The 16,006-nt window shown below is 46.5% G+C and overlaps 1 protein-coding gene across 8 annotated transcripts in view; it reads right to left on the bottom strand.

The window, feature by feature from the left end:
• TTC12 (tetratricopeptide repeat domain 12) overlaps positions 1 to 16,006 on the bottom strand; it is a 44,048-nt gene that overhangs the window by 11,320 nt on the left and 16,722 nt on the right. For all 8 annotated transcript variants that reach the window (XM_005667347.2, XM_013979405.2, XM_021062837.1 and 5 more), the window contains 6 exons: positions 12,587 to 12,658; positions 8,031 to 8,091; positions 7,434 to 7,622; positions 6,213 to 6,282; positions 5,352 to 5,440; positions 2,808 to 2,976 (listed from right to left, as the gene is read on the bottom strand). In XM_005667347.2, coding sequence (XP_005667404.1) covers positions 2,808 to 2,976; positions 5,352 to 5,440; positions 6,213 to 6,282; positions 7,434 to 7,622; positions 8,031 to 8,091; positions 12,587 to 12,658 — 650 coding nt within the window. The remainder of the gene's footprint in view (positions 1 to 2,807; positions 2,977 to 5,351; positions 5,441 to 6,212; positions 6,283 to 7,433; positions 7,623 to 8,030; positions 8,092 to 12,586; positions 12,659 to 16,006) is intronic.

The following is a 16,006-nucleotide window of genomic DNA, read 5'->3' as shown; positions in this document are numbered from 1 at the left end:
GAGGCACGTTTGGGGACTGCTGGCAGGTCTTTACAGCTGGTGCTTGGGGTGTGGGAGGACAGGGAGCAATGAGGCTAGAGGCTGGTTGTGCCAGCCGAGGTCATGGTGGGCCTTCTACAGCCTTGCAAAACATCTGTTCCTTCCCCTGCTGGCCTGGGTCCCGAGTGTGGGTGTGCGTGACCTGCCTGGTGGTGGGGTATATGGGGGGATGCAGACTCCTGAGCCCCTCTCAGTCTCTGAGTAGGAAGCCACCTATTAACAAAGCCCCTGAATGATTCCTAAACATTGTATTTCTCAGAAGTTCAAGAACTAGTCTTACAGGCAGGAGAGAATCATTTCAGCATTTTAAGTAGGAAAATAATGGGACAGATGGGCACTTCAGACAAATCCCTTTGGTGGTACAGCAGAGGCTGGATTAGAGCAGGCAGCACAGGAGGCAGGGAATCCGACGGGGGGAGAACTTGAGGTGACCAGACAATAAAGGTTAAGGGACAGCCGAGATGGGGCAGAGTAAGATGGACAGAGGAGAAGAGGCCTCACAGCGATCTAGAAGGAATGACGGGACCCACTGGAGGAGAGCCGGAAGGAAATGAATCCAGGAGATGCTGAGGAGGTAGGACTGACAAGTGCCATCTTCCTAAGGATGTGCGGAGGGAGCTCTCAGGATCCTGGCCTGGGCAGCAGGGCAGATGGAAGTGCCCTTTCTATGAAGACAGGAAATTCGGCCAGAGGGTCTGGTTCGAAGAGCCACTTTCGAATTACTAAGTGTACAACACTTGCGATGTTGAGATGGGGGTGCCCAGTGGCAGAGAGATGTTTCCTTCTAGTATATGATAATTAGGGCCACGGCCAACAAGAGGGCCAGGAGCAGGACCCGGGGTCCCTGACATGGAAGGATGACAGCATGAAGGGGGCTTGAAAGGGAGCCGAGAAGGAAGAGCAGTGGGTTTGAGGAGGGCCGAGAAGAATAACAGCAACAGGACCAGATGCCATTGGGCCTTCACAAGAAACAAGACAAAAAAGAGCCCATTGGACTGGTCTCTCACATTCAGGCATATGGGCTCTATCACCTACATTTAGGGTAGCAGGTCTACTCAGCGGCTTGTTCTGGGAGGAGTCTGGAGGTCAATGGTTGGAGGAACGGGTGAGGAAACCAGGATGCTTGACCGGGAAAACATCAGTGTCTTGAGACACGTCAAGCCCTGGGAAGAGCGAGAGTCAGTGCATCCTGAAGGCCTCCCACAGACTGAACCACGGCCTCAGTGCGGGGCAGGCAGTTTGTGTCCCGTGTAAGGAGATCATTTTATATCCAGCAGAACTGTCCTGGAACAGGACATGCTCCCCTGGGTAGCTGAGGAGAGACCTGCAGCCCATGAGCTGTTATGGTGCCCATCCCAGTCAAATGAGAAGAAAGAGAGTGTGCAAACGCTGGAATCTTCCCTGGAGGGCATCATGCACAGGCCGTGTGGGGACACCCCCGAGGGTGTCATGCTGGGTGGCTCTGGACCCATTGCTGCTAAGGTCCCGGGTAACTCCACACGTCTGCAAAGCCCCAGCTTCCTCAGGAGAGCATTCCAGTGCTCCTACAGTCGGAAATCATTCATTCCAGTTAGTTCAGATTCCTCCTTCACCAACACGAACCTGTTTTCCTTGTTCTTGAGATGAACGCCAGGGAACCTGACTAGCACAGAAGAGGGGCCTGAGCTTTAAGAGACTCCAGGTTTTGTCCGAGAGACACAAGCAACTGGGCTTCCTTGCCACGGGATGAAACGCGCGCCCTCCCCGAACCACAGACGACAGGCTGGCCCTTTCTACTCCCTCGCCACTCCTTTTTTGATGGCAGATGTTTGGCTCTGCTGACAAGCATATGATGGGCCAAGCAGATGGACCACAGGTCAGAAAATGGTCTAGTGTAACCAATAAAGGCACTGCCATCTCAGTTTAGGACCCAGAGCAACAGGCCCAGAAGAGAGGAGGCAATCATCAAAGTCATGGCTGAGTCCACGCCACCCGGGCCCATCCGTGAAATGGGTAATGACACTTCTCTTGCCTGCCTCCCAATGAGATAACAGTGAACAGAGTCAGAAGCCAACTTTAGTTTTTAGATTATGTGGGAAGCATTTATAAAGCAGGCATATAACCATTGCTACTATTTCTTTTAGGTTGAACTACATGAAATCACCAACATGCAACCTTTTGTGATCTGAAAAGTGGGCATTACACATTATTCAAACTAATAAACTTTAGATGGAAAAGCAGAACCACTGTGGTTCAGTATTTTTTTTTAAAATACATTTTATTCCTATAGCCTCAAGCCTTAGAAAAACCTATATGCAATAGTATTTGAGGTGTGTCTTATTTATGTATACCCCACCTTGTTCCAGAAAAGGGTTTAAGGATATGCAGAATCAGACAGTATTACCCGGAACAGTAAGGAAACAAGGAAAGTAAGGACAGGTTCTGGGTAGAACCAGGACTGAGGCTAAAGGGGCAGAAAGGGCCTCTTTTCCAGTTGGGTTCCAAAGCTGGCTTTGGAAGTGCGGCCCTTGTTTTTAAGGTCTGCAGTATCTGTGAGATGCAAACAGGCACAGGAGGAGTGGAACTGTCCGTGGTACTAGGTTCAGACAGGCATGTCCTGGAGGCCTCGTGAGGGAGTGTTCCTTTCAAAGGCCCTTTCTGTGTTTGATCCTTAATCCAGCTGGATGGCACATCTCATGTCAGAAAAGTGAGACAGGAGACAGGCAGAGGTTAACCTGGCAAGTAAAACCTGAGATACCACATGGAAGCTCTGGCAAGCAGAGCCCTACCTGGTCAGGTCAAGGTGGCTGATGATCAGGCCCCGTCCGTTCTCGGTCTGGGCGAGCTGTAGCAGCAGGGCCAGGCTCTGCTCCTGGATGGTCGGGACCCTGGAGGCCAAGAGGGCGGGCAGTAGCTGGCCTCGGGTGGGGTGCATCACCAGCAGGCGCTGGTTCTCCTCTGCAAAACACAGGGCACATCTGCCTCCTGAGACCACAAGGGCAGTTCTGTCTCCCTCCATCTCAATGGGAAACCCATCTCTTCTCCACTCATTTGAGAGGCAGGATGATGAAGGGCAAGAGCGCGGACTCTAGAACAAGCCTGCTAGGTCTGCCTGACCAGGAAACGACCTGAGCTGAGTTGTCCACCCCTGTGCTCCTCAGCTTCCTCACCAGTGGACGGAGGAAGAGGACCAGCGTACCGGAGTTGTCATGGGGATTTAATGAGTCAATACGTGATGGCGTGGAGAACAGGGACTGGCATGCGTACATTAGCTGGCATCATTTTTCTTGTCAAAGGCTCCTTGATGTACAGTATGTGGAAATGTGAGGATAGGGAAAGAAACCCGCTTAATGGTGGGACCATCAATTTTCATATAAAGGCAGAGCAACTAACTAGGTGAGTTCTTTCTAGAAAAATAGAACAATCATATGAAAACTTAATTAATAAAGTGTGCTCCCCTTCCTACACTATGAGCTATTTCCAGGGTGGTGGCATTGGATATGCCCCTCGTTTCAGTTGGTGCATTTTCTAACGAGGTTCTATGAATTTGTTTGAGAGCAGGCAGAGGCAGGCTGGAGCATGAGGCTAAGGTGTGAAACAAAGCTGACTTATATATGTGGGTACACATATGTATGTGTATGTGTATATATTCACGTATATGTTCCTACATGTATATGTGCACATGCATGTATACATTATGTATATACACATATATGTACTTATAGCTTAACACAAAACATGTATACATCTGGAAATGAAAGACCCCTTCTTTTGTATCCCTTCCAGGTGAACCCTTTCCCCAAGGAAGTGAGTATTTACCTCTCGTATAAATATTACTAAAAATACGGTACATCCTACCCTGAAATTGGCTTCCCTCTCTCGGTCAGCACTATACCACAGACACATTTCCATGCCTTTCCTTTCGAGCATTTCCTTATCCTTTTAAAAAAACTGTTTTGTATTTGACTGAATTGGCTAAATCAAGATTTCACTGATCTGAGACAGAGCATTTATGTCACAGGTTGCGTCTGATGTGAAAGATGAGACCCCAAGGTTCACGGAAACCAAAGTGGGGTGTGGGCTGAGGACGCTGGGCTGCATGGAGGGAGGCATGTCTGATTCACATGGAAGAGACTCCTGGTCCCCAAGCCCACCTCCCTTACCCTCCAGCAGGGGGTTTGCAGAAACAGTGCCCCGAGCCAGTGCAGCGGCCCGGATCAGATGTTAGTCTGGGCATAATTCCCTTCGGAGAAGAGTCCCTCTGAGTCTCCAGAATTACAGATTTCTAGAATTTAAGACAATTCCTCCACTCCATTCAAAAAGAAAAAAACAACGTATTATCTCGTATTTAGCCTTTACGAGTTTGCAAGCTGCATTCACAAGCTCTCTCTCCAGGGAGCCTGTGCACAGGCCACACAGTTACCGCTATTCCCATTTTCACTGTTTTGTGTTCAAGGTCAGACATTTCCTAGTGAAAACACATTTTTTTTTTTAATGAGGCACATACCTAAAATTTTTATTTACAGTGAAGTAAGTTTCTACAAAAACTTCGTGAACCCTAGAAGATGCTAATATGGAAAGAGGTAAGAGTTAAGGTAAATAAAATCCGCATAGCCTTTCACTGTCCCAATATCACACACTAATCGATGTCACAAGAGGCTAGCAGGGATGACTGTGATCTTATGATGCTGAAATGGGCACTGCGGTCAGCAAAAAGGAGCCCTATTTTTCAGCAAACACAAAAGAAAAAGCTCGGGAGTTTCCATCACGGCTCAGTGTTTAAGGAACCCGACTAGTATCCATGAGGATGGGGGTTCGATCCCCGGCCTCTCTCAGTGGGTCGGGCATCCAACGTTGCCATGAGCCGTGGCGTAGGTCATAGACGTGGTTCGGATCTGGCGTGGCTGTGCCTGTGGTGTAGGCCGGCAGCTGTAGCTCGATTTGACTCCTAGTCTGAGAACCTCCATACGCCTTGGGTGTGGCCCTAAAAAGACAAAAGACAGAAAAAAAAAAAAAAGAGTAAAGGGAAAACTCTGTCCACTCCTCTGCCAGTACACGAACTGAAGTCATTGTCTGCAAAGAGTAGGGAAAGTGCTCAGGGGACGGGACCATGCGTGATGCTGACCGTGACCTTGCCCAGGGTGGAGGTGGCTACGAGGTTGCCAGGCCTTGTTTCTGATCCAAGTGCTTTTTCAGGGGAAGGTCTAGATGTGCACTCTCTGGCACCTGGCCTTCGGGGGAACGATCATGATCATACCTGCCCCCACCCCCATGCCCAGAGCCCTCACTTTAATGATGCATTAACAATGGTTGATGGCGATTCCCAGGCTTACCGTTCTCACTGCACACTGCCTGCCAGAGCCTGAGAACAGACACACACACTGTCTCTTCCACTGCATCTTTTCCTGCTGTGGAAAGGCACCTACAACGGGCAAGAGAGAGCAATATTAAAACTGCAAATCAATCCTCATCTTCTTTTCAGTTGATTTTATTTCATGTCCAGACTCCTCCAATGTCGGTTTAAGAGAGTTACTTCCTAATCCAGAGCCGCAGGTCACCAGGACCAAGGGACTGCTAAGTCCTGAACTGAGAGCCCCAGGACCATGATGCAGGCTAAGGAAGCTGGGGCTGCACAGAAGGAGGGCGGCGAGCCAGAAGAACCACTGGGGTTCACAGGCCCCCTCACTCAGGCACATGTGTGCTCATGACCCCAGCCCACAGCAGTGTCCTAAGCCTTGGAAACTGCAACAGAACACCTGAAATACAATAGAAAATTAAAATAAATTTAGCAAACTACGTCCTGCCGTGTGGGTCTTTCTTCAGATGAAATTATAAATGGGATCAGCCAGGACCCAGCTGACTTCATTTCCTGATGGGATCAGCAAATTCCCAAAGAGGAAAAGAACAAAGAACAATCTTGCAAAAACTGGTGGAAAACCAGCAAGAACGGTCATTTCTCTGACTTTGAAGGGCTAGGTGGAAAAGTTTTGCTAACTTTCCTCTCTCCGCCGTTGTTAACTGTGGCTTAACTCAAAGCGAAAGCTCGAGGGGTGTTCACGAGGCGCCCAGCATGGCACTGACCGAAGGTAGCACCATCCAGGGATCACGCTGCCTGTGTTGCTAGTGTCCAATTTCACGAGAAATGGTTATCTTTCCCTGCTCTGATGCTGGGCTGTCTTCACAAACATCCCTACCTTCTTATGACCTCATTGTCACTGATGATACTGAATCCATTGTGTGTTCTGAATAAAGTTCGTTCTGCACCTGAAATACATGCAGAGAAAACCATGTCGTCAGACTCCTGAACTGGCCAGCTGACGCCTAGCTGTCCCAGAGCCAGATGATAACGAGAAACCCAATATGGAACATCTAGGTCACCGAATTCAGTTTGGGCAGAAACAAATGCCTTCCCATTGTGAAACCTACAGCTGTCATTAGCCACTTGATGCCACATCCTGTTTGGAGAAGGAGCGCCGAGCCCGGGTGGCCCCATGGGTTATCTGACAACTCATCATTTCGCAATCTTCAGAGTCTCCAGGAGCTACTTAACCTCCTAGAAGAACTAGCATATCCATCTGCTCTTAAATGTATATCACGAAGCTGCTTTCAGGCTCTAGAGAGGAACCTGTAATCTCTAGGAAACTGCTGGAGGGGTGTGAGCACCCTCCACTGTACAGGGAAGGGGAGTAGGAGACGCCCTCATTTGGACAAAAACATGACATGCTGCCACCGAGGAACAAGAATGGTCTCGGCCCCGGGATCAGTGTTTACAGGACCTGGTGAAAGAGAGCAGTGCGGCTCTCGGGAGCAGGGCAGCTGATGTTGGCTCTGAAACTATTTCCACATCCTAAGCAACTGCGAAGCGTAACTGGGGTACACTTTATAGTTTATTTACAAGACTCTGCCTTCCATTCCTCTATGGGAGGGGGAGAGTTGTGGGGGTGGTACAAGGTGTTGGTGTATATGGGGTACCTGGGGGGCATGCCAACGGTGTGTGGGTATGTGCACCATGTGGGGAACACGTGTGGGGGGTGAATGTGTGTGGTGTGCATGTGTGATTTATGTAACACAAAAACACATCGTGTAAGCCTGTGCATGTATGTATGTGATATAAACATATATGGTGAGAGTACATGTTATTATATGTGCAGTATTCACGGCCTGTGAATACCGGGCTTACATGACGTGTTTTTCTGTCACATAAACCACACGCACACCCTACACACATTCACACTGGGTGTCAGCGTCCCCCACTGGATGGAGCTGGGGCAGGGGTATATTTCTTAAGCACCCCTTCCAGCACCTAGAGTAGATCTTCAATCAATATTCACGAGAGGAAGGAAGAAGGGCAGACCTCTAAACTCGGTCCCTTTACATGGACAATATGCACGAGATCACCCGCATCACTGGCTTACAATCCTTCATCATTTCTGTCAGGATTTCAATTCCTCCCGCATAGAACAAGGGAATCTGATCAGGCTTGGAAAGGGTCTCCAGGAGATTCTTGGTCGTCACGGCTGTGTCCTTTCCTGAATCCAGCAAGTCCTGAGCTTCCTTCTCCTGAAGGTCTGCTTTCTCTCGAAGATCTACCTGATTCAGGTAACCTGGCAAAACAGGAAGGAAAGCACAACGACACCCGAACAATCACCATGTCCACCCAAGGAGCAACTGGTTTTTGAGGATGGGAGGTGGAAAGCATTCAAATGAATTCAAACTTGTCCTCAGCAAGGAAAATTTGAGGAAGAATACACAGTCTCTACTCAGAATATCAAACCATCTTGGGGGTTCAAGAATGACACTGTTTTCTGTTTAGAAGGCTCTGAGGGAGGAGGGTGAAGAATGGGAGGAAGCCAAAGAACAGAGGAAGAGGAACAGGGCAGGCGTGCTAATGAGAGGACTTGCTCATGCAGGGCTAGGCAAGGCTGAGCGCAGAGGAGGCACAGAAGGCACCCCAGGGCCGGAGCACAGAGGGGAGGCGCCATCCAAACAAGGATGCCAGCAGCAAGTCTCACCTTTCACCTGTGTCTGCAGCTGGGGGTTTATTTCTAAGATCTTCTGATAACACTCTCTAGACTGCAAGAAAGAAAAGAGTGCCTTGAAGAGTGGGGAGGGGGTGACGGTGATCAGAAGAAAGGCAGTGGGTATCACAGGGCTTGGCTTCTTCATTACCTCCTCCCAGCCTCCCCTGCTCCCCTCGGAGGAGCAGGCATGGGGAACACAGCGTGCATTTGACATTTTGTTTAGGCTTCTCTGCTTCTGTGGGGCAATGGTATTATTTCAAAATTTATTTGAAAAAATAGGGCAGTCAGATACAGCTTGTAATGGAAAACAGCCAGTCCTACATTCTGGTGGCTCATGTCTGACTGGAAGAGGGGTGACCATAAGGTAAATGCAAAGCTCAGATACGATGTTTGCACTGAGAGAGAAGAGGAGGCCACCTGTCAGATATGCCCACAGGGAATAAGGAAATAAATAAAGCTGGAAACATTGACAGAGACTTGGGAACAAGGCGAGAGAAGTGCCTATTGAAATGTACAGGCTGCAAAGGGCCGGGAAGGGGTCTATTCGCTGGCCATGTAAGCGGCCCTGGTTGAGGACACTGTTAGATAGAAAGTTTCTGGAAAAGATTCTTGTGAGTGGGGCAGGATGCTGGGTTTAGGGCAGTACTGTCCTCTGGGATATCAAGAGAAAAAATACTCGGAAACAAACAAACAAGTAGTTCTGAGATATCTTACAGGCCCAAGGCACATCTAGAAGATTAGGATTTAGAAATGAACTGAAGAAAAAAACAACACATTAAAACAGAGAATAGTGTTCTGGGATAGAAGAATACATATCAAACATGTGTCAAAATAAAAGACTGAATGTTTGTCTGCCCCCTGATTCCTAAGTTGAAACCTAAGCCCCAATGTGATGTGGCCTTTGGGAGGTGATGAGGTCATGAGGGTGGAGTCATGAGTGAGATCAATTCCCTTATTAAAGAGACCCAGAGAGCTCCCTCACCCCTTCCGGATGTATGTGAACTAGGAAGCAGGCTCTCACCAGACACCAAATTTGCCGGCATCTTGATTTTGGACTTTCTGGCCTCCAGAGTTATGAGAAACAACTGTTTGTCATATAAGCCACCTGGTCTATGGTATTTTGTTAGACCGGCCCCAGAGGACTAAGACAGCACCCCTGTATCCGATTTCTTTTTAACCTTAGATCTACAGTCTACCAGCAATTCTTGTTGGCTTCTCTGTCAGTGAATACCCAGAACTTCGTTACCTCTTACTTGGATAATTTGTCTCAATGGCTTTCTAACTGGTTCTCTGTTCTTTTCTTACCATGTCAAGATACGTTCTCAATACAGCAGAGTGATCTCTTAAAACATGAGTCAGATCATTTCATTCCTCTACTCAAAACCCTCTGATGGGTCCCAGCTCACTCAAAGGAAAAGCCAAGTTCCTTCCAAAAACCTGAAAGGCCCTAGAGGATTAGTCTCCTCCACCCACATCTACTCATCTCATCTCCTCACTCTCCTCCTTGCCTGCTCCATTCTAGCTGGCCTTCTATCTGGACCACTCCTGCAGTGTCTAGCCACAGGGCTTGCTCACTTCACTCCCCCCTTTCCTTCAGAGAAACCCTCCCTGACCACTCCATACAAAACCAATGTCACCTTCACCACTTCCTGATTTCATTTTCTCAGTAGCACTTACCACAGTCTAACATATTACACACATGCTTATTTGGTTTCTATCTTGGGATAAGTCACTCCAATTCCAAGAATATGAGTTCCCTTAAGTTAAGGATTTTGTCTTATTTTCTACTGTATTCCTGTTGTCCAGGACAGTGCTTGGAACATAGAAAGCATGCATTAAATATGTGCTGAGTCAGTTAATTAACTAAATGAACAAATAAGTAAACAGATTGGTGGGGCGGGGAGGGGGATTAACATTTTCCTTTTTACTTCTCTATTATGTGAACTTATTACAGTAAGTCAGGCTGCATTTGCGGCATATGGAAGTTCCCAGGCTAGGCGTCGAATCAGAGCTGCAGCCGTTGGCTAAGCCCACAGCCCCAGCAACACCAGATCCGAGCCACATCTGTGACCCACAATGCAGCTTGGGGCAATGCTGGATCCTTAACCCCCTAAGCAAGGCCAGGGATGGAATCTGCATCCTCATAGATACCAACTGAGTTCTTAAACTGCTGAGCCACAAAAGGAACTCCAAGAATAATTTTTTTTAAATGTATAATAGGGGGCAATTTCTTTTTTAAAAATATAGTGTCTTATAAATGGAAAGACATCCCATGTTCATGGATTGGAAATTTTAATATTAAGACGGCACTACACCCCAAGTTGATCTACAGATCCATGCAATTGCCATCAAAATTCCACCTGGCTTCTTGGCAGAAATTGACAAAGTTGATCCTATAATCTGTACGGTAACTCCAGAAACCCATATTGAAAAGGCAGCAGTTAGAATTCTCACACTTTTCAGTTTCAAAATTTACTATAAAACCACAAGAAACAAGACAATGTGGCATAGGTATAAGAATAGACACATAGATAAAGGGAATAAAATTGAGAGTCTAGAAATAAACCCAGGCATTTCTGATCAACTCATTCTCAACATGGATGCCAAAATCATTCAATGGGAGACAGAATAGTCTTCTCAACAAATGGTGCTAGGCCAATGGACAGCCACATGCAAAAGAACAAAGCTGGATTCCTTCCTCACACTATGTACAAAAATTAATTCAAAGTGGATCAGAGATCTAACTGTAAGGGCTAAAGCCATAGAAAACTCTTAGGAGAAAACATAGGACTAAAATTTAGATTAGGCAGTGGTTTCTTTGATTTAACACCAGAAACATAAGCAACTAAAGAAAAAAAAATAGGTAATTCAGACTTCATCAAAATTAAAAATTTTTGTGCTATGAAGTGAAAAAACACAGAGAATGGGAGAAAATATTTGCAAATCATTTATCTAATAAGAGACTTCTATATCTAGAATTTATATTGAATATTATATTAATTTATATATTATTTTATGTTGAACAATTATACAAATATTTATTTATTTATTTATTTGGTCTTTTTGCCTTTTCTAGGGCCGCTCCCGCAGCATATGGAGGTTCCTAGGCTAGGGGTCAAATCGGAGCTGTAGCCACCAGCCTACGCCAGAGCCACAGCAACACGGGATCTGAGCCGCGTCTGCAACCTACACCACAGCTCATGGCAACGCCGCATCCTCAACCCACTGAGCAAGGCCAGGGATTGAACCCGCAACCTCATGGTTCCTAGTTGGATTTATTAACCACTGCACCACAATGGGAACTCCTACAAATATTTAACATATATTTATACTCAATATAAAAAGATAACATAATGAAAAAAGTGGACAAAGGATCTGAAGAGACATTTCTCCAAAGAAGATACACAAATGACCAATGAGCACATGAAAGGGTGCTTAACATCATTAGCCATCAGGGAAATACAAATCAAAACGACAAATACACCACTTCATACCCACTAGGATGGCTATAATCAAAAAAGACAAAGAATAGCAAGTATTGCCCAAGATGTGGAGAAATTGGAAACCTTAACTGCTGGTAAGAATGTCAAATGCTGCGGCCACTTTGGAACACATGCTGGCAGTTCTTCCAGAGATTAAACATCGAGTTATCATATGACTTGGCAGCTCCACTCCTAGTATACAGCCACGGAGATGATAAACATGTGTGGATACAAAAACCTATATATATAGATATTCAAGATACCAAAAGTGGAAACAGCTTATATGTTCTTCAACTGACAAATGGCTAAGTAAAATGTGGTATATCCATACAATAAAATATTGTTCAGCAATAAAAGAAAAGAAGTACTATACATATTACTACATGGATGAAAATTGCAAACATCATGCTAAGTGCAAGAAGCCAGTCACAAAAGACCACATATTGCATGATTCCATATGAATGGTCTAGAATAGGCAAATAGATAGAGACAGAAAAAAAGTACTGGTTGCCTAGGGTTGAGGCAGGGGTGGAGGGAAGGGGAGTGACTGCTAATGGGTTATAGTGTTTTCCAGGTGACAAAAATGTTCTCAAGTCAGCTGCAGTGATGGCTGTATAACTCTGCAAATACACTAAAAACCACTGACCTGTATACTTTCCATAGAGGAATTGTTTGGTGTGTGAAATATATCTCAATAAAGCTGCTATGAACATATCTAATATCTTAGTGTGTATATATATCTGCACGGTTAGTTTTGAGTGATGAGATTACAAGTGTTTCGTTTGTTCATCTTTTTGCTCATGTCTTTTCTCTCCAGAGATGCTCCTCCTGGGGCTGAACAAATACTGGTAGATGACACTGCAGAAGAGATACCTATGACAGGTGGGGCTACACCAGATAACACTCAACATCCTTCCCAACTCGAAGATCCTAAGATGTACCCTGGAAAATACTAAAACATCTATTAATGTCCCATCAACAGGTTGGAACATGGTTCTCCCCTGAGACAGTCTGCAGCACCACTCCCAGATCAAACATGGCACTTAACCCTCCTCTAGCACTTACCTCACTGTAGTTCTTTAGGGCCAGGTGGGCTTTTCCCATGTGGAAATATGCTTTAGTGCATTTTTCATCACACTGCAAAGAAGAGAATGACTGAGCAGATGTTTCAGAAGATTTAAAGTTATCAGCCCCTCCCTCAACTGCGCAGCTAACAGGGTTAGGGCAGTGCTTTGGTTCTCAGGACAGCCTCCAGAGTTGACAGTGCATCTGTGACCAAGCTAATTGTTGCCTGCAAAGAGCCTGGATGCACAAGTAAGCTTTCTATCAAATTAATTAATGATACTTGCCAAGTTTTCATTTCCATTTTATGAGACTCACCCAGGAAACAAACCAGAAACCCTTAGTTCAGAAGAGTGCCTGACCTTGGCTAAATATTAGAATCACCTGGGATGCTGGTAAAACTGCTGGTGGCACTGCTGAACTCCACATAATTAAATTATACTCGTGGGTAAGGCCAAGGCATCGGTAATTTTTAAAACTCTCTGGGTGATATAAATGTGCAGTCAAGTTTGAGAACCACTGGTTTATTAGAAGGTGGGAAAGTTTACTCTGGGTAAATAGCTGAGGTTACTATTACATCCAAGTGGGTCTGGGAAGTTCCTCCCTTGAAATAAACCACAACATATACACTGAGAACTTACATTCCTATCACTTACGATCAGAAAGGGGGCCCCCTTTAAAACTTATGAAACTTATGTCTGAAATGATACCACTTGCACAGAGGGTCCTGCACCTGCTTGCTTCTAATTACATCACTCCAGAGGGAATGGTTTGGCACAAGGACGTAAGCTGTACTTTATTTATTTTAGGGCCACACCCGTGGCATATGGAGGTTCCCAGGCTAGGGGTCGAATTGGAGCTGTAGCTGCCAGTCACAGCAACTTGGGATCCGAGGTGCGTCTGCGACCTACACCATAGCTCACGGCAACGATGGATCCCTAACCCACTAAGAGAGGCCAGGGATTGAACACGAGTCCTCCTTATGGATACTAGTCAGGTTCGTTACCGCTGAACCACGACAGGGACTCCATAAACGATACTTTAAAGCATTCAGTTAATTCACCAAACCCTTTTTATGTGCAAGGCACTGCGCTGGGTCAGATGCTATCACGACGTAAAGAGGTTAAGGGTCCAAGCTCAGGAGCCTAGAAAGTCCTGGTGAAGCCCAGTCAGCCTCTCATCAGAAGCGGGACACTGGCCAAGCCACCCAGCTTTTCTGTTGCTCGTTTCCCTCATTTGCAAAGTAGAGATCATAATACTGTCTCTCTTCGGCTGTCGTGAGGTGGGAAGGCAGGCTAAGCAGTGAGGCGAGAGGTAATAGAGTATTAGCCGCTGTTGCTACAGTTATGACAAAAGCCATCCACTGCAGGGCAAAGAGGAAAATTAAAGAAAAGCTAAAGAATAGTAGCAGAGGTAACAATAATTGCTATATTTGGAGAGGCCTTTATGGACACATTTTCATGAATATCATTTCCTGATTCGTTGCTAAGTGAAGGGCAGTAATAAAGTAATAATAATAGTGCAGCATCGTTCAGTCCTTACTGCGTGGTTGACATGAATTATCTCGTGTGAACGTCATAACAACTCTGTGAAGTAGATACCAGGATCATCCCCGTTGCACAGATGAGGAAGCTCGGGGTTAGAGAGGTTCAAGGTCACCTAAAGACCAAGTGGAAGCTCGGGGATTAAAATCTAGCCATTTGACTCTAGGACCCAAAGGCTTAAAAACTATACCAAGTCTAGAGTTCCCTGGTAGTGTTGTGGTTAAGGATCCTGCGTTGTCACTGCTGTGGCTCGGTTTCGATGCCTGGCTCAGGAACTCTGGTGTGCCTCGGGCACAGCCAAAAAAAAAAAAAAAAAAAAAAAAGTTACACCACATAGCCTTCAGTAAAAGGCTACAGCAGTTCAGTAGAAGGAAAAGCACTCTGAAAAGATATGGTCTCAGGAAGGCACACTGCGTTGCATTTCAAAGGCCACCAAGACAAGCACCTGGAACCCCCGGGAGGGAGGGCTGGGGGTGCGGAGGTGGCTGAAAGGCCAGCGTGGGAGCCACTGGCAGAGATGAGAGTCGAACCCACCAGAGGAGACGAGAGCTTTGAGGGAGAAACGGCAGAGAGGAGAAGGGCAGGGGGCTTCGGAGTGAAGCCTGGTGAACTCATGACAGATGGAGCTGAGGACGCAGGTAGGGGACAGTCAAAGGGAAAGGAGTTGCAGCTCACAGAAGCAGCTGCTCACAGCACCCTCACTGGCGGAGCATCAGGATCACAGCAGAGAAGGAGCCGGAGCCTCAGAGGGAGTCCACGCCCCACGGTGTCATCCGCAGAGGGTGTGTTGTGACCACAGCCCCTCCAACACTAACACAAAGGGCCACCAACGGGGTTTTCTCACTAATAGACCCTTTCTCCTTTGGTGAGGTATCAGCTCACACTAGGCTTCTCTCGGGTGAACCCCAGATCCCCTTAAAAGGAATCCTGCCTTCAGAGGAAGATGTATTTTACTCTGCAGGAAGTGTTGTGCCAAGGAAAAAAAAATGACTCTGCAGCCTTATCTTCCCTGACAAGGAACATCAGCCTTGAAACATCCTCCCATGGGCTTCAATTCACAAGCGTCACAAAATAGTAACTTGGCTTCAAAGTACTAATAATTGAATACCAATAATGGAGCACCACTGACATTCACTATTGACAAAGAGTGAAAAGTTTCTTTTAATTCTCAGCTTCAATGGAGAGTCAGCCATTGAACCACTGCTAGTTTTTAAAATTCCTTATACATTTTCCCCCTCCTCCTGGTGTTCACCCAATCCTTTTCAACAGGGAGCTGTCTCGCTAGGCTTTTGAACAAGATTGGCTGTTGGATGTCAGCACCTTTTTTTTTTTTTTTTTTTTTTACAGTGGCACCTGTGGCATATGGAAGTTTCCAGGTTGTGGTGGGATTGGAGCTGCAGCTGAGGTTTACACTACAGCCTCAGCCACAGCGGCAGTGGATCCAGGATGTATCTGTGATCTAAGCTACAGCTTCGGGCAACGCTGGATCCTTAACCCCCTAAGCAAGGCCAGGGATCGAACCCACATCCTCATGGACACTGTCAGATTCTTAACCCGATGAGCCACAATGGGAACTCCTGTCAGCACTTTGTAATGCCAGCTCTGCTGTGCCTGTTTGCTTCACTTTCTCCATTAATTACACTGCACTTCAATTAACATTTGGGAACAGGCCAAGGTGTTGTTCTGAATCAGCGTGAGCATGTGACCACCTCTGTGGTCCTTCCCAGATGAGAAAAGATACTCCGGGAAGCCCCACTCGGAGGAGGCCCGTGGCCAGGGTGTCCGGTTTCCGTGGAGAGGCTGTTTACAGTAAACGGTTCAGAGCACTGGCCTACAGTTTAGGCCAGCGTTTGTTTATGTGATTCTGTACAGCTCAATT

This window comes from Sus scrofa, chromosome 9, assembly GCF_000003025.6.
Source record: "Sus scrofa isolate TJ Tabasco breed Duroc chromosome 9, Sscrofa11.1, whole genome shotgun sequence".
NCBI classification, from domain to species: Eukaryota; Metazoa; Chordata; class Mammalia; order Artiodactyla; family Suidae; genus Sus; species Sus scrofa.
Note: the sequence above shows the minus strand (reverse complement) of the source record. Positions and strands in the feature narration are given on the sequence as shown.